The 19,376-nt window shown below is 45.3% G+C and overlaps 2 protein-coding genes across 7 annotated transcripts in view; one reads left to right on the top strand and one right to left on the bottom strand.

The window, feature by feature from the left end:
* RECQL5 (RecQ like helicase 5) overlaps window positions 1-19,376 on the bottom strand; it is a 43,392-nt gene that overhangs the window by 10,896 nt on the left and 13,120 nt on the right. The gene's annotated exons all lie outside the window — the stretch shown is intronic.
* On the top strand, window positions 1,321-17,407 carry SMIM5 (small integral membrane protein 5). Its single transcript, XM_010126425.2, has 4 exons — window positions 1,321-1,802; window positions 11,838-12,466; window positions 14,120-14,273; window positions 15,682-17,407. The coding sequence occupies exons 3-4, from the start codon at window positions 14,147-14,149 to the stop codon at window positions 15,801-15,803; spliced, it is 249 nt and encodes an 82-aa protein (XP_010124727.1). The 5' UTR covers window positions 1,321-1,802; window positions 11,838-12,466; window positions 14,120-14,146; the 3' UTR covers window positions 15,804-17,407.

Here is a 19,376-nt window from a genome sequence, read left to right as displayed (position 1 = left end):
CACGCACTGATCCCAATTAGTTAACTGAAGCATACAGTAATGGTCAAGCCTTCTCCTTGCTCCTCCAGCCTACTCACCAGGCTTACGCTGGGGAGGGACGCCCACACACACCTCTGTCCCTTAATGCAAACAAGAGAGATGCCCCATGGGAGGGCTTTGGTGGAAGCAGAGATCAGCTCTGGAGCCACTGGAATTCAGAGAAGTTCTAGTTTCTAACCCAGCAGGCTTGTAAAGCCAAGTCCTTTCTGTCCAGCCTCCTGGAACTGCCTCTGTCTTCCTGCCCAAGCCAAGGGTGCTCATGAGTTTGGTCATAACTGAAATTCGGTTGCAGAACCTTAGTTCTGCAGTTCTGCAGTTCAGAATTGCAGTTCTGCAATTAAAGTCAAAAGGCCAAAGTTACCAAGGAAAACTTTCTGAGTCACACGAGTACCTAATATCCACAAGATGGAGAGATGATTTACATAAATTCATGCTAGTTTGTATTATTATACGGGTCCTAAAATTATTTTATCTTTTAAATATGCAACTGTATTATTTGCCTCTCCCACTCTTCAACAGGAGTATGTATGAGCTGACCATTGGTCTTTAAAATGTCTAAACAAAATCATTATTTAATTTGAGACATCCTACTCTGTTTTTCATCATGGGGTAGGATGAGGAACAAATAACAATCAATTTTTATTTTATCAGTTTTTGTCTGTGACAATACATTCCAGTAAAGTGCTAAACTGACCGCACGGCTGCCTGCACCATGCCTCCTTTTGGCACTCCTTGCTTTTGTACGCCAGGGAAAACAGGAGCCCTATTCCTGCAGTTAGCAGAAACAGATGAACTGCCAGAGAAAAAGCAAAGTCATATATCCTAAAAGAAACTTTGCCTCTCTCAAAATACACTGGAAAAATGCATTCCCTCCTATGAGCCAGAGAAGGGTACACGGCCTCATCAGAAGAGCTCCCCCCCCAGCCCTAGTAAGTCTTGGGATAAAGCCAAGAAATGAAAGCATTAAATAGACAAAAATCATACGAGGACAAATTATTTATGCAGATGCCAGTTGCTGCACAAAAGCCATTTAATGAGCTCTATCAAACAGAAGAGCAAATCATGAGGCTGATGAGGAATTACAATTTTGCACCTGTCTGGAGGACTGGACCCTTTGTAACATCAGCTGAACTTCAACAACCCTGAGACACGACAACAGGTGGCAGCTGTCCCCAGAACACAAGAAGCAAAACCCACAGCATCAGGAAAGTAAATGACCTGGCCAAGGGCACAGGGCAAATTCACCACCTCGGTATCATCTCTGCTCTGTGGCCAGCGGCGGGCCGTGCCGCACCGTGCTTGCAATGTCTTCGAAGAACACCAGAGAAAAGCTCCTTTCCCCGGGAGTCGGAAGGAAACCGGGCAGCGTAAAGAAAACTTAATGGCTTTAACACACACCCGAACTATCGCAACGAGGGAATTGAGTCAAGCCCGCTCCAGAAAAAGCTGTAATCAAAAGGAAAAAAGAAGAGACCTTGCAAGGAGGGGATGTACAGAGGAAGCGAGCAACAAGTGCTGGGGCGCTGCGGGAGTTGGCTGCGCGGCGGTGGCTCCCGGCCGCCCTCCTGGCACGCATGTAACACGAAACTCCACATCTCCAGGACAACCAGTAACAAAAAAAGGGAGAGACAACAGCTGAGTGTCAGTGGCGGAGCAGAGAGGAGCCGAGAGAGCAGCGAGACGCAGGATGAGGGGAGAGATGACGTGAAAGTTTAAGAAGACAGAAAGAAAATCGAGAGGAGAGGAGTTCACGGCATGCTGGGGTAAGGCTGAGCTATCGCTGGCGTTCGGGCACGCGTCGCACCCTAACATTCTGCTAGTCAGCAAGGAGCCGGAGCTTTTGCTGCTCTCTGCATGGTGAACTGCAGAATAGCCATTGGGCAGAGCTTGCTAACCTGAATTTGTTCACAAGGGACACTCAGGAGCAAAGGTGGCTAGAGAAAAGCTTTTAATAGGATTGCAGAGAGCTGCGCCGCTGCCGTACTGCTAACAAAAGGATCCAGCCTGCAGTCTGGCATTGCTTTGAGAGTCGGAGCAGGAGGAAGCAACTTCTTTGCCGATTAGAAAGGCTGGCTGCTCGTTTTTCTGTTGCTGTTACGGAATGTGACCTTAGCTGACAAGCAGGTCTAGCACAGGGCATTCTCCACAGCGATGGCTGATCTGTTAACACTCAGCGCGGACAAGAGCGCTGGTCTGCTCCTCTGTACGAGCAGTGTACAAGCCATCAGCTGCCAACACAGGCAAGCGTGCGCGAAAGCAAGTGGGTGCCAGCCACAGCATTTCTCCAGAGCTCCTCCCAGCTGGAGCGAAGTTTTACCCCCCAAACCCTGAGGCAGAGAGCTTGAAAACAAACCCTGGTTGAAGAACTAGCATGTTGTGCAAGTTAAGCATCTGTGTCCAATAGAAATAAATGGAAAGATTTCACACAGCTTCTCTAACAAGAGCATTTAAAAAAAATCAGCTGGTGTATCAGGAACAGATGCTGGTTTACTCTTCAAAACAGCCTGAGAAACCACTGCTCTGGGAGGACACATACAGAAACACAACATGGTCTAGGGTTTACAGGAGCAAGATCACCAGGTCTGAATGCAGTGAGAAGGGAAGGAAGAGGAAAAGGATCCCCCAAATACATCCCATTACTCACTGTAATCATGGTTTTGTATACAGAAGTGTCCCCCAACCTGTGCTCCCACCTCGTTTTGCAGCTGGATGTGGGAACGGGGCTGGCAGGAGCCTGGCCGTAGAAGCCCCCGTTTTCTGCCTTTGGAAGCAATTACTCTGTTTGAAAGCTCTCGCAGCCCCTAGCACGGAGCTGGGACCCTTCCCTCTGCCAGGAGGCGCGTGGGCAGCCAGCTGTTTGCTAACAGGGAGGGAGAGGGGCAAAAAGCCAGTTCTCATAGAAAGATGTCTTCCTGATCCTACACATGCCTGCAGGGAGGAATGTTAAGGATCAGGTATTTCCACTTCTCTCCGTTCCTATTAACCTGGAAGGGAGGGCAGGTCTGTCTGACCGCTGGGTTGTACAAACACCGAATTGGAACTGCCTGTTTGAGAAGATCGAGCAGTTAAGACCCACACGCCTCCAGCCTAACCCTACGTTCAAAGGGGATGGAGGAAGTTTCCACCCTGCTAATGAAGGGTCTCTGTAGGTTGTTTGTTGCAGTTAAGATGGTTTCCCAAACAAAGTACGAGGAAAAACAAAGTTTAGGAAAAAAAAAAAAAAAGGAGGAGCAAGGGCAGAAAGGCAGGGGAGGGAAGTAGAGAAATATGCCAAGTTTTCTTGGCCAAAACAAAATCTTAATGGGTTTGGCTGGGGGCTTGTCCAGCCGCGGACGCGTTGTACGTATGCGGGGGGGGGACACAAGCAATGTGAAACACATGTCTGGATAAAAGCAGCAGGACATGGCTTGTGTTACAGCTGTCAGAGTGCACGGGCCTCCTAGCCAGACTGTAATGCAAAAGGGGGTATGGGGGTGGGGGTACAAAATAAATCGAGGAGGAGAGCAGCACCCACCCCTCACCTCTACGCAGGCTCTCGCACTGCCCCACGCAACCACAGCTGATACGGTTCAAACCCGCCACTTCTGAGGAAGCAGCTGTTAGAGCCTTCGGTTTTGAGTTCCTACACCCATGTGGCATCTTTACCAGGACTAGGCCAGCATATTTCAAAAAGCTCAACAATGCTTGTAATTTCTGAGACCTGTAGGTCTGAGATCAATCAAGGACAGGACACAGAGGTGGCTGAAAGCAGATGGAGAAGGTGTTTCCAGCACTCTCTGAGGGCTCCAGCGGCCTCACCTCAAACACCAAACAGCTGATAGAGCCCAGTATGTTTGTGAAGTAACTATTTAAAAGCCTTTCACAGGCACATAGCTACCTCTCTGTCAGCTTCCCGGGAAATGGTTATTTTGCTAATATTAGAATAGACTTTCAGACTAGGTTCAAGCATCAGCAACCCTAAAAAAAGTTCTCTTGTAGAAGAGCTACAGGTTTATTTTTAAAATTGACCTTTTCCTTTCACTGGATGCCTCTGTGCTTTGGTTTCCCCACTCCTTAAAAATGGGACTAGTAGGGAGGAATTATCTCATGGGGTTTTGTGGACTTTTTTGTGGGATGGACTGGAGAAAACCAGCGTGTTCTGTAGAGGTGTAGAGACTCTCAGCTCAGTGCCCCAATGGGTACCTCAGCTTCTCAAACTGCTATTGCAGGGAAATTTTTATATTAACCTAATATTATGTTATAGGGGAGGGAAGGAACATTTACAGTGCTGCCTCAAAACCAATCTCCAAATAGTGGGTAGTGAGGATGACAGGGTATTGCAGCCAAATGCCTACCCATCAGGGCAGCTTTGTAATCTGGAAGAATGTTTGGCCTTCTTTTCCAGAACAGCTGACAAAGTCAAAGCTTTTCTCCCATGACACTGAGCTGCAATTTACCAGTTTGGGTGTGTGCTGTTCAAAAGCTGAATTCTTTTGATACTGGAAACTATTTTCATCTGCTTGGGAATGAATTATAGATCTGTCTGGCTCCATTCACTCCTGTTTTAGAAAAAAAGGGCTGGTGCGTGAGCTATAGTTAAGGCTCATACAGCTGGTCAACTACAGTCATGGCAGCAAATGCTGCACTAACAATGCTGAGGGAAAACCATGCACTGCTAATAGGACTGCATTTCTATAGCCCTTTTCATCTCAGAAGTACATTACAAACTTAGAACAATAAACAATCATACAGGAATTACTACATGTTCCGCCAAAATGCATCTGAACTGTAACAACACCTAGCAGCCCAGCACTGGTTTAGGACGGGAAGCACTGCAGACCTTATCCATACGAAATCAGAAGTACATTTCGGGAACCAAGAACAAAGCTAGGTAGGCTTAGGAGCCAGCCAAGCCTTCATGTTCTTCAGAAAGTGGCCAAATACAGTCAGAGTTTATTTTAAAGTTTTAGACCAGAATAAAAAGCATCCTCACCCCTTCAGCTGCTCAGCACTCTACTTCCATGAGGCTGGAATTGCCTTCTACGATTTCCTACCAAATAAGCTGCCACAATCCATACAGGATTCCTATCCCTGTATCAGTCCAATTTCAACCAATTTATTTAAGCTGCCTGCATAAGAACAACACAAAGTATTTGCTTTTCCACAGCCACAGTCTTGGGGAAAACGACAATGTTGCAATGCGAATGCTGTCCTGGCACTCTGCTTGCTTGGGCACACCACGGAGGTCCTGCTCTGGAAGGTCTCTGGAGCGCGGCTGACATGGGCAACGGGCACGGTAAAGGATATCTAACTCGCCTTCACTGGGACTCGCTGCACTAGGACCAGAGGCATTGGCAGCTTCAGGGCACCATCAACAGATTTCACCCCTCAAAAGCTTCGTCTCCATTTCTAGATTACTATAGCAAGAAACCCACGCAAGCAAAGGTTCTCAGGGGGACTACAGTAAAACCAATGGGTCAGGGTCATGTCAAGAGAAAGAAAGAAAACCCTGTATAACATGGCTAGGTAAGGAGCGACCAGGAGTGGAAGCCATGCTTTCACCTACTTTTATCCTAAACAGGCTCAGTGACTGAAGAGTAACAAGCAGTTAGCAAACAAAGGTCATTTCATGTTGTAATTGCAACAAAATCAGCGATTTACTGTCTTTCTTGCTAAAGATTTCAGAGCATATTAGAGATTTGAATACACAAAAATTAGCAAACAAACCTCTGATGGCGGTTACACACTTTGTCACTTTGCAGAGATTAAGTCACCCAACAGAGGGATGGGATGACCTACCCAAAGACACACAACCAGTAAACATCACTGGCAGGCCAGGAAAACTGCCTGCATTTACTCACTTCCAGTCCTGGGGCTAAACCACAAACTCAAATTAATGTTCTTTGCTCTGAAATAGGCTGCTGAAATGCCACCAGAGTTATGACTGAACAAGTGTCTCATTCCACAGCAGTAAGCTTAAGCTCATCCACTCCCTACAGTTCAACTTTTGATGCACCTGTGTAGACACACAGATACGATACAGCTTTCCAAACCAAAAACAGACCAAAAAACCCAGATCAATTTACATCAATTTGAAAATACTTACAGCAACTTGATGAGCTTAAGGCAGACAGAGGGATGTGGGACCCCAACCTTACATGGTCATCCCAAAGCTCTTTTCTTACTTCAAGTCAGAAAGCTACCACACGCAGCCAGCTCACAGCAGAAAGAAACCCTGACCAAGGTTTTTCTCTTTAATGTCCAGATTGAGGCCTTTTAATGGTTTTATTCTCAGAAGGGCTGAGCAGCCAACTTCTCTGAGTGCTTCAATATGGCATAAGTCCATTAAAACAGTGCAGAAAAATAATTTCAGTGCTATTATGGCAATTTTCACAGCTTTATTCAGTGGGCACGGCATGATGAATCCGCATTAAAAACAAGTACTGGCACTTCTGGAAATCTAAAGCTAAAGAAGCCCTCAAGGTAGGACCTGCTGCTTTGGTTTTAAAGGATCATCTAATCCTAGCAGGTATGCAGCACACCTGCAGATGCTGGGCACCCCCTGCATTATTACTGTGCTCTCTCTTTTCAGCCAAGGCTAACAACTTCTGGCACATGGCAGAGTCGGCCTTTTTTTCCTGAAAAACAAATAAATCCAAATTAAAAGATTTGTGTTATTCCCTCTCCTGCCAGGCTTTGTAACATAGAGGAGAGCAGAAAGACTTGATGATCTGATGATCTAGTCCCACTGGCAACACTGGACAGATGAGTTCTTTTTTAAAGAACAGCCAGAAGAGGAAATAGCTGAAACCACCAATTTCAGGCTGCCACCCCACCCCAGCAGGAACTTCCAAATGCCTGTCACAAAAAGCCAGACAAGAAGTCTTTCTGATAAGCTTACTGCTGAGCGAGTAACTAAACAGTGGCTACATGGCGGTCTGGAGCGGGAAAAAATACTAAGGGAACAACTAGATGACACCCGTTTCGAGACTGGTGTGGAAGTTATTGATGCAGATCCTGATGAGGGAAAGGAGTCAGAATTGTCACACCCTTTTTAAGGACCTAGAATGTATAAAAGAGATCTATTACCCTGGAAAGAAGGAAGACACCATGCGATCTCTAATTAAGACTGAGACTGTAGATGGTGGTCAAGGAGGTACTCAACAAGTTACCACCCGCATCATTCCCTGTTCCCCTACCGAGCTGGCCAAAATTCAAGAAAAATATTCCTGGGGAGCATGGGAGACAGAAACTGAGTAAGTATAGATAGTGTCTCTTCCCAGTGGCGATCATACCTTGCTGAGCGAGGATGAGGCAAGAGGATATCGGAGACGGGATTTTCCTGACCACAGACGACAATAGAGAACCCTGGTCCCTGACCCAAAGAGAAGCATATTGGGCAGGTGAACCTGATCCTATGGAAAGGGGAGACCCCTTTTCAATTAAAATGCCTATGGCAAGTTACATTTTTGAGAGCGTACAGAACGCTGCGTGTCTCCAGTTAATGTACAATCTACTAAAAGTTAATATACTGATTCTGCAGCAGACTCTGCATGCAACATGTGGCGGACCCCGACCAACTTCATCCTCTTAAAAGGGGACTGCTTGATGCCTTGAAATTATACGTGGTGCAACTACAATATCTGTTGTGAGCACCCTGACCCTGGCGAAGGGGAGGCCCCCCAGAGATGACACGGGTAGAAATAGCTCCCCCAGAAGCTGAGTTGATTTGTGCAGCCCCAAGCCACGAAATCCCCTCTACTGTCCAAAATAAATGAGCTGGGGATAGCCAGTGGATTTATTTAAGAAGGCTCACAGAAAGTAGCAGAGGGGCATTATTGATTACCCTTCCCTTGGGTCCCTTTAAAAATCCGGTCACCTTTTTAGTAGACACAGGAACTCAAAAGTTGGCACTTAGGGTGGATGTCGCTAGCTACAACAGCACAGGTGCTGACAAGAAACAAATTTGGGCCACAGATGTCTTTGGAAACTCCATACTGCAGCCCATGGCTCGAGTCAAGTGTTGGCTGCCAGGAGAAGAGACTGCAATAGAAATTGTAATCATATTGGGAAAGCAACTGACAAATATTTAGGGCCTCGATTTGCTTAAAGGGTGGACTCAAATGGGAAGGAGCGGGTGTTTGGTCTCCCTATGACCTCTATATGCGTGCTCCAGACTGCACCAGAATTACTCCCTCCCAAAATTGTGAATGTGAAGCCGCACCCCCTTCCCTTAGTCCCATGCACTCAACTTTTAATTCTCCCATTTGGCCTGTGTGCAACTGAACAGGAAATGGCAGCTGACCATTGACTATCGGTGCCTAAACGCAAATACAGGCCCCCGACAGCTGCAGGGCCTAACACGGCTGAGCTAATTGCAACCATACAGGAACAAGCCCACCCAATTTTAGCAACCATTGACATGAAGACATGTTTTCTATGGTCCCCTTGCAGGAAGCAGAGATCGCTTTGCTTTTACATGGGATGGAGTGCAGTTTGCTTCTGCAGGCCTTACGCCCTCTATCTGGCGGAGGGGCGAGATGGCGTGTATTGCCCCTGGAAACCTTGACTACCCTTGAGCAAGTGAATGTATGAAAACAAAAGGGAACCCTAGGCCTGCTGGGTTTTTTTGAGAAAACACATTCCAGACTTCTCCATCATAGGCTGACCCCTATATGATCTGACAGGCAAATGAGCCTCTTCGGATTGGATCCCTGTCCATGAGGAAGCCTTAAAGCTGTTGATTTTTGAGGCTAGGGCATATCAGGCTTTAGGGCTAATGCACCCAGCTGTCCCACTCCACACTGAATGGGGTTTTGTGATTCACGCTCTATCAACACTCGTGTGGCAATGCGTATCTGAAGGCCCAACTCACCCTATCGGGATTATTTGTGTAGTATCAAAGATGCAAAAACCAATATCGACCTTGGGAGAAGGGCCTTTTTGTAGCTAGCCTTATAGGAAGCAGAAAAGGTCATAAGGCAACAACCACTCATTTTTAGAGGGCTTTTAAAAGTTTTGAAACCAGTACTGGCTGAAATCCCACCCCGTGTAGGGGCTGCACTGCAGGAAACAGTCAGGGAGTGGTACGCACCACCAGATGACTATAGTCACACGTGTAAGGCCGAAGGGGCACCTAAGGTCCTTCAGACACAAGAGTGTCCCAGTAACCTATCCGACCAGGAGATCTCCCCCTTCCGTTATAAAAACCATTCCTCCTTTCGAAACTCACCTGAAAAACGTGTGGTTTACTGACACGTCCTCATAAAGAGAAGGGAAGGTATGGAGATACCGAGCTGTAGCCTCACATGTTGATTCGGGTGAGTAGAGTATAATGGAAGGGGAGGGAAGTGCTTACGTGGGAGAATTGGTAGCCGTATGGAGCGTGATTATTAGGGAAGCAGAGAACAAAGAACTAGTATTTGTTTACATTCATTCATATGCTGTGTTCAAGGGATGTACCAAATGGCTCCAGTTTTGGGAACAAAACCAGTGGGAAGTTAATCAGGTACCGGTGTGACAGCGAGAAAAATGGGAAGAAATCCTTAAGGTCGCTAAATGGAAATCCATCCTATTGGGGTGGGTTGCTGCACATCAGACAGGACATCACCCAGCTCACCTTTGGAACAATCAGGTAGACTCGCTAGCCTGTTTGGCAGGGATGGCCACAGAGGGTGAGGAAGAAAAATGGGAACATCCATTGGAATGGCTACACATTAAACAAGGCCTCGTGGGCAGTAAAAGTCTATTTAAAGCAGCAATCAGTAGGGGGTGTTCCATAATGACAGAACTGTGCAACACTGGAATCTTAGCATACCATGTGTGCCATATTCAACTGGAAAAGCACGATCCCCTCAAAGACCAACCCTTACACTTATGAGACAATAAGGGGCTGTGGGACACTTGGCAAGTAGATTGCATTGGTCCTTTCCAACTTTCGGAGGGAAAACAAGATGTGTTGGTAGGGGTAGACGTAATTACAGGACTGACCCAGGCAGAGGCAGTAAGTCAGGCAACGGGAGAGAATGCAGTAAAAAGCCTAAAATTGTGTTTTAGTTGCCTGCCTAAAGCCAAATCAATTCAATCAGACCATGGAAGCCACCTTACTGTTTGGGTGGTCCAAGAGTGGGCAAAGGATGAAGTGAGATTTTCACACTCCACACTACCCTCAGGCACGTGGTACTGTGGAGAACACTAACAGACTTGTAAAAGGAACCTTGAAACCTCACAACCCCAGATGGGCATCACGGATAACTGATGCCGTGCATGGAGTCGACATACCCAATTATTATACCTGGAGCATGACGTTTCTCATGTTAGAAAATATATACATATGTGAGCCTTAAAAGACACCAATTTGTCTTAAAAAATTTAACCTAGCAGGTACACGTCTTAAGCAACTGGACTAATTACCCTTCGGGGAAATGAATTTGCAGATTCAACAGGTGTCTAAATCGACTTTACAAAACAGACTAGCTTTAGATATGTTATTGTTAAAGGAACAGGGGGCGTGTGGAATGTTAAATCTCACCCGTGGAAAATGCTGTCTCACCATACACAACGAAACTACCACCATAGAAGAAGTGCGAAAAAAGATGAAAGAGGTGGCGGATAAACCCAGAGAACTTTTCCGAGCAATGCAACCGAAGGACTGGTTTAACTTTAACTAGATGGAGCCCTGGATCTTGGCTCACCTTTCTCCTGGATTCACTAGGACTCACAGGTTGGGGAAAATGGCTTTTGAACTTTGTTATGATGTTGATTTGTGGGTTCTTGGTTTTGATGATCAGCATTGCTGTTGTAAAATGCATGATTTCTTGACTCGTATCCTCTCTACCTTCTATCCATTATGTGAAAATCACCACCCTGGATTAAAATGGTATGGACAAGGTTTGAGCCACAGGGTGGTGTGAGGTACTGATGGGGTTAATATCTCAAACATTGTGTTAAGCAAGCCTAGCAATGGTTAAACTGTAAATGAGGCACAGCACATGAGGGGGCCTACCGGAGAGCGTACAGTTCCATGTTCTGATGTACCAACATGCGGTGAAGTCTTCTTTCGACATAGTAACAGCCCCTACGAGCCCTCCCCTAATGGCACCTGTACAGGAGATCAAGAATGTTATCATATAAATCCTCATGAGCGTGACAGAGGCGGGGACTGGACTATAAAAGACACCATTCCGAAAGACGAGGTGCATCGCTAGAGGATTGCTACGTCCATCAACTATTGTTGCAGGATCCAAGGGTGGTTATATCTACCTTGCCCTCTCTCTCTGCTTCTCCTTCCTCCTCTTTCCCCCTCCTTTTCTCCTCTTCACCCGGAATATCTCATAATAGAACCCACGCTGCCTGCTACCACACTTACCTGATCCAAGTTGTTAGTACCCCAAATAAAAGCATACAAGTCACCGTCTGGTATTGTTTCACCTTAATTTAGCCCAAGGGAATCACGAACACACTACAACCCCCAAGTTTACCCCACTCAGGTCATAACAGTTGTACATGGGGAAGATAAGGCAGATACATAAGACAACTTGTTTAAGTCACACAGCATTAGCCTTACCCTTATGCTAATCTCTAGGGGTAAAATCTTGGTTCTGCTGAAATCAGTTGGAAAAAGATCACAATCAAAACTAGTCCTGACTGAACGCTTTACAAGTAAAGTACACAAGTAAAGTAAAGTAACACAAGTAAAATGGAAGATACAAAAGTCCATGAACATAACTAGCTTTCTTGGGGGAGTTTTCCTTTAACTTTTTTTTTTTTTACCCCAGAAGTGTTTTATTCTTCACCCTTTTGCTATGCTCCACAAGCAGAAATCCCAAAGCAGCGAGAGCCCTTGGAACCAGTGTGCAGAAGTGCAGTCGAGCAGAAAAACATTTGCTTCCTCACGGATAGACTGGAGACTGCACCATCAACATCAAACTTCGTCCTTGAAGAAGTTAAAACCAAGGTAAACAAGCAACATTCCTTGCAAGTTTTAGAATAAAAACTCCTCCACTTAGCTCCAGATCAGGTACCATGGGGCAGAGGAATGTCCATTACCTAGACGATAAGCTCTTATCATTTTAGGCTAGGCACTTTGCTAATCCACATGGAGTTCTACAATCCTAAGCAGTAATTTTACACTGTATATACCCAAACTTCAGAAGCCTAGCTCTTATACTTGCTGCTTGAAAGGTTACAGCAGATTCCTTACTAGGAGAGCTGGGCAAGCAGAAACAGCCCTAAAGGGAACAAACATCTTCAGAATGTTAGAGCCAAAAATATATATTTTTTTTTTTAAGTTTTTCTTCTAGAGCCAAGAGCAGAAAACAGAAATCACTTCACCTTTGCCTGCACCGCCGTCTCTCGGAATGGAAAGAAAACTGGAAACCTGCTGACACAGAATCCCACAGCACTGTGCAAAGGATAAAGCAGCCATTTCTGGAGCATCTTACTTGGGGTACGGCAATCATCCAGAAAGAACTATTTAACCCTAGTCTCAAAAGTTACCTTTTCAGGTCAAAAGGCCGCAGCTATGCCTCCCTGCTAAGTTGCACAGAGATCTTTCTGTAGATGTAGATTTCCCATCCACACCTATCCCTAGGAAGCCAGCTAGTTCAGATTTTTATTCCTTAGCTTGGATTTAAAAGAACAAAGAAAACCCTTTTTGAATTGCATAAACATACAAAATGTAATTTAACTTGGCACTGTAGTCTTTAAGCCCAGCATGCAAAAAAACAGCCAAGGTCTCTCCATCCTCAGCGTGTTTAGAAAAACTGAACTCCAAGCATCCGTTTGTTTGAGTAACCAAACCAGATGTGCAGTAATGAACTCGCTGGCTTATTCTGGAAGTACTGTCTTGGTTACTTGGCTTTGTGTTATCACCAGGACTAGGATATTAAATTGCAATGTTCGAGTCCCCTAAAACAGTGTTGACTATTACAACACACACAAGCTAGGACATTCTGGTATAATAATGACACAAGAGTTACAATCTGTCCAAGCGTTGACCTGTCCAGACACTTGTTTTAGGCAAAACTATGGATATTTCTCAACAATATCCTATTCCAGTTACTGACTGAAGCAAAATTTGAACTTCCATAGCTCTCATACAAAGTTGTTTGCTGCAATGCCTTCCAAAAGTTTGCTCATGGGGGAAAAGAACAGTAAATATTGGTGGCAAAACTGAGGCACCTAACTTTGACTAGGCTAATAATATTTCCAGTAACAGTCGTTCCTGGAGATCATTCTTTTTGAGAATAAAGAAGGTGTAAGCAGGGTAGGAAGGAATAGCTCCATAAGGGAGGTATCTCCCCGAGAGATCCAGGGACTTTTGATTCACTTATGACCAGCAGTGATGGGTGGACATCCACTGTTCAATTCATATATTGCTCCACTAGAACAGGCTGTGGCTTAAAAGAAAAAAAAAAAAAAGCTACATTTAGCTTACCATATAAAACTTACAATCATCTGTAAGCTGGAAAAGCATCCAGCTGTCCCCAGCGAATGCAGACATTAGCTCTTAATATTACCATTCAGTAAAACCAGTTGATAAAAGGTTACTAATGGTATTGTAGTGAGGTGTTGACGTAAGCGCCTTAGTTTTTGAAGGGCCTTTCTGTAGCTGGAAGTGCAGGAAGTCTTCAAAGGTGAGTACATTGTGTTACTCCATAAAAAACAACTGAAAACTATGTTCCACTGGAGTTTAGAATTTGGAATTCAGGTCGAGTTAGAATTGCATTTCTTTCTGGAAGGACAAGTTAGCACAACTGGAAAAAAAAAAAAAAAAAAAACTTTCACTGGGCAAAAGCCAAGGGCAGACACTGTCCAGTTCTAACTCTGTGCCTGCTGAAATAAACGTCCTTTTAGGCAAAACACTGTTTTGCCTTTGCTCAACACTGCAGCTGACAAAAGCACCCTCAAAGCCAGATTTTGAAACTAAAACAGTGCCAGAACATGTAGACAATTAATAGTCCTCCACCTTAGCTACTGGGAGCAAGGACTGAGACCAGATAAACTTGTTTTCCTTGTGATCACCAGCTCTATAAGAAGGCTGGCAGGTTCCTAGCATTAGTCAGTTAAAAGGTTTATTCTCTATTTGCTTCTTCTGCAGCATAAAGCCTGGAGAGGTTGAGCCAGAATGTCTTCTGACAGCTTTCTGAAGGAAATGCAAACCATTGGTGAGAAGTTTCTCCTTAAGCTCCAGAAACTGCCCAAGGCTGACCCAGTGGAGATCGTGTCCTTTTGTGTGGTTCTTCTATTTATTGGTGAGTTTATCAGTGGAGGTAAAGGGGTGTCAGAATGTCTCTTCTCTTCTGCAGGGGCAGCTTGCTCCACAGTCTTGGTTGGTGGGTTGGTGGTGTTGGCAGTTGTTCTACAGGCTGTACTCTGAGGCCCAGTTTAATTTCTAGGTAATTTTTTTAACACTGGACATGCATGATAGGCAACAGTATAGCTTTCCCCAAAGCTCTCATACTTAAGCTTTAGTTTAAACAGCAGGATTTTAACTGACTCAGAGCTGCTGCAATGTTTTGATGCGTAGGAGACAGTTTATGACACATGTATTAGGGTATCTCACTGCCACAGAATACACTTAAAGTCTGAGACTGAGTGTCATTCCTGTGCTTAGTTCAGTGGAAGCCCACATGCTTCAGATGAGCCTATTTATTCTCCTCTGGTAATGGCAAGATCCCTCCTGCTGCTCTGTGGGGGGATGGCATGGAAGGAATAACAAAGAGCTGCTTGATCAAGGGGGATGAAATTTGTTTAGACAATGGGAAAACAAGCAGGAAGGAAGGCAGGCCCTCCCCCTCACAGAGGTACACTTTGCTCCCAGGCAAAAGGAAGGGTGTGTATCCAGCCTGGACACTCCTCCCTGGGCTGGAATTCAGACAGACACACCTGCTGCTTTATTTTTTTTCATACCTACAGCTGGTTCCCCACAGATTCGGTAACCTGGCAGGCCAGCTCCGGACTTCTAAGGAGCACACTCGCACAAACGTGCACGTTCCCATATTCTTACGTGTTTTGCAAGATTAAAGATGTCATCCTCTTCTATTCCAGATAAACTAATATATTCCTCCTGACACTAACCATTACGCCTAGTGTAGAATAACAGTAAGTTAGCCCACTGCTTTGTGAAACAAAACCCTGTGTTTGAAGTATCTACTCTCTCAAGATAAATGCAGAAGAAAGAATAAAGCCAGCACAGTCACATATATCTATCCTCAGTAAAGGGTACACTGCATGCTCTTTTCAGAAACGCAGCTGCCAGTTTGATTAACCAAGTTGTCTTGAGTTGCTTCTGACACAACTGTGGGGAGAGCTGGATCTCCATCCTTTCCAGGCACACAGCTCTACTTAGCCACTGCATGTCCTCTCGGAAACAACAGCCCATTAGGCAGGTAAAGATATGCCCCCACATGGGTTGGTACATACCTCTTAAGATCATAAAATATCTGGTAATGATTGTCCAGGTTAAATGGATAACTAATACAAAGGGGCAGGAACTTAGAAGGAGGGAGGTGGGGATATAGGAGGGAAAAAAAAAAAAACCAGCAAGAAACCAGGCTTTCTTAATTCTGCTGCACACCAAACAGCTTGGAGGAGACAGAGAGTTACTCTTCAGCGATTGCTTCTATGTCACGAAGTAATATATTTTGCTTCTCTTTCCAGTTACTGTGCTGGTGCTCATGATCATTGCCTGCAGTTGCTGCTGCTATAGCTGCTGTAGCTGCGACGGACGTCCTGACCACAGACGCAGGAAGATCCGAGTTCGCCCAGATGCCCATTCATGAAGCGCAACAAGAGGTGACACAACCTACTATCAAGGACATGCACGGACATCATGATTCAGTCCCAAGGGAATGACTTTCTACACTAGCTCACTGAAAATGGAATAACAATATCAGTTCATATGACTCAGAGGACCAGAAATCACAGCGTGGAATTCCTTCTTTCTGAGACATCCGCTGCTGGGCTCCGTGGTGTGACCAGGAAAGTAACAGTACTTTACCATCACTGTCTCCCTCTTCTGGGGTGGGAGTGCATGGACACATGCTGCTGAGAAAACAGACACCCTTCCCCAGCGACAGCCCTGCAGCTGGGCCAGACAAGGATTCCCTTTGCAAGCACGGAGCCAAAGCAGAGAACACGTACGCCGCCGCATGCTGGGCAGCACCCACTCTCGTCACAAGTGGCTAATCCAGAAGGATGGCACTGGACGCTAGCAAAACCCACTCGCCTCACCAGCAGGTCCATGTGCACAGTACATCTTGGATCAAGCCCAAATTTGCTCTCTCAAAAGCCACTTGCAACAGACACGTTTAGCTGAGATGTCTGCTGAAAACAACAAATCGTGGACCTTCTGATCCAGATGTGCCAGCTGAGTCTCCGAGTACAGCTGGTAACAAATGCTCCCTGCTTTATCTCACCAGTGTTACAGTGATGTGAAATTGCCAAAGAGAAAAATCAGAACACGTGCAATATCCTTTGTAAACAGAAAGATGAAGGCAAAAAAGGAAAAATTCAATGCTATGGTTTAATTTGATAATTTTGCTGCTAACGTGCTCCCTCCCCACCCTCCATGTGGTTCTGCTCTTCAGCTTATTGCAGGTGAATGGCTCTTACAGAGCATGGGAGTTACAGGAGGTGAACAAATCCCTGTCCTTACTTGAGGGACTTGTGTGCCTGACTCCCTGCGCTGTGTGCAGTTTATTTTAGTGGACATAAACATTATGCCTAAGGTATGATTATTAGAATACACAAAGGCGTTTCAGAGGAGGGACATACAGTCTGGCAATCGTCACTTCAGGGTGTACGTGCAGCAGCTGACAGCGAGCATTGTGACAAAGCAGAGCCAAGAATGGGCTTTATGGCTGGAGTTAATGAGCGCAAATAAAACCCTTTTCTATGCTGCAGCTACTGCGTATGTTTGGTTTACACTCTGGTGAACTTCAGGAAGGGATTTATGTAAGTACCAGGCTATGGCACAGGCCACGACTTTCGTAACTGGACAGCCAAGCAGAAGACCATCATACTGCACCTGACTCTGTAAGCCACTGGTCTTTCAGCCTTAGGTGTGAAACCAACCACCCTTATGAGAAGGTATGAAAAGTTACATGCATATAGATGTCATCTTCCACCCTTGTACTCCAACTGCTAAGTGCAGAGGAGTTGAAGGGATTACACATGTGTATACTAGAGCCAACACCTAGCTAGAGAGAAAAGAATCAAGTTTATAACAGTGCTGTTTTAAATATTCTTCACACTTCAGAACAGACAAAAAAAATAAACTTTGTAAAGAAACCTCTTTTCTCTGATGCCTGCACCCAAATTAGTAAAAAGCACATTATATCAATAGCTTCTCATGTATTTCAAGCACTTTAATTTTCACAAAGAAGCTAGATTTAGGTAGTTTGCATTTTTGTTCTGCTGCACATTGGACTATATCTACAGTCAGCTATGCAGAGAACTGTCTCAAAATTAAGAAAAAAATAATTCCTCAAACTACGAATGTTACTTTTAAATTAATAAAAAGAAACTTCCCAGCAGAAGACAAGGATGTTCCTTAGAAAGTAAATATTTGAGCCCCCAACTTGACAGTTGCCAAGAGAAGCCTGCACTAGTATGAGCTGCTGCACACACAGTTACACTAACACTGACAAAGCGCTGGCCTTTATTAGCTGTCCCAAAGCTTTCCCTCCCAACCAATATGTCAGGGTCGGATAAGCTCAGCGTGACATCAGTTCACGCTAATCAACATTCAGCGATGCATCACACTAACCTCTCTGTCAGATATGCCTTTGCTCATTTCACTTACAAACAAGTGACAAGCAAGGTGACAGAGCAAGGCTCAGAACCTCTCTTGCAGAGGACAGACTCAACAGACATTTCTGTCTCTAACTCGAGTCACGAGACCTGTGACAGAACAGAGCGAGCTTTCTTTCCTAGCCTGTGCTAGACAGTGCCAGCTACAGGAATTAACAGAATCCCATTGAGAAATGTTTCGGCAGCATGGAACCAGTCTGTGCTAACAGTCAGGAGGAAGCGCAGCAGGCTGGAAATACACCAACAACTGACAGGTTGCTGTCACCAGCAACAAGCTGCTAGGCCTTATCGCAACAGGAAAAGCTACAAATAGATGTTTCCCAGTGGTGGTACAATTTAAACCACTGACAGATACCAGGCAGGGGAACAAGAGAAACGGCTCCTGTCTCGTCTCTACCACTGTAGGTTCCTGAATTAGAAGCAGAGAATAAACACGGCACTGTTTAAAAAAGAGAAGGAGAGAAAATGAAGCCATTTTCTAAAGAATTCAGGTGGCTTTCTGGAGCAGAGGAGTAGCTACCACAGAGGAGCAGAGGGTCCCTGGACTGATTTCTACATACTTGCCTGGACCCCACAGGCCTAATGTTCTGCTTTATACCACTTTGTACCATTGCGGTCAGTCGGACTAGTCCTAGACTTGCTACGTAGATATGCCAGTTGCTTGTCTGGGCTGGCTGGGGTCTGACACCTTCTTGCATGCAACAGGTCAGGTTGACCTGAAAGATGCCCAGCAAATCCCCAGCCTACTGCAGCTCTTCAGTTGCTGTTGACTAGAAATATGCCAGTCTGAGTCCTTGTTCACTGCTCACACAAGCTCTTGCGTTTTCAGCTTCAATCATTAGCCATGTAAAGGGACCTGGAATGCCCTGAGCACTAGTGAGGATGGATCTTCTCTGTTTCAAAAAAACAGAGGGAGATTCAGAAGAGCACAGACTAAGATGAGACTGTTTCAAACACATCAACTTCTGTACACATTGTGAAAGCCCGTGTGAGCCTAGAAGGAACTGCAAGGGAATACAGTTACTTTGGTCCTGATGATACAAGTGTTGAAATAGTTTATTTCCCTGAGGAATCTAAGAGACAGTGAGGCTACCCTCTCCAGCAGAAGCGCTTGAAGTTTTACTGACAGCTTAATGGAATCGCTTCTATTCTGTAACATCATCCCTCGGGTTTCAAAACAGCTTGTGAAAAACAAGTTTCCTTTTAAAAACATGCAGCCTCACACACCACACACTCCTCCTTCTGCCCTCCCACCTCTCTCCAGCACCATCCCTCTGGTTTTCTTCAGTTAGGAAAGCAACAGGGAGTCAGTTTTATTGCAGCTAACAGCAGTGCAAGGCTCCGTAATGAGTTTATCCCCCTAAACAGTCACAATGAAGTTTGCAGTGGAGGGCAGTCTTGGTCACAGTCTTATTTTAGACATGGCAGCCTCCTGGAGCTTACAATACAGATCCAGGAGAAAAACAAAGCCCTCTTCTCTCCACCACAGCCTGCAGTCTTCCCCAGTCAGAGCACACAGCAGGCCGTTACAAGCACTGGAA

The sequence above is a fragment of the Chlamydotis macqueenii genome, chromosome 18, assembly GCF_036417535.1.
Source record: "Chlamydotis macqueenii isolate bChlMac1 chromosome 18, bChlMac1.mat, whole genome shotgun sequence".
In the NCBI taxonomy this organism is placed as follows: domain Eukaryota; kingdom Metazoa; phylum Chordata; class Aves; order Otidiformes; family Otididae; genus Chlamydotis; species Chlamydotis macqueenii.
Note: the sequence above shows the minus strand (reverse complement) of the source record. Positions and strands in the feature narration are given on the sequence as shown.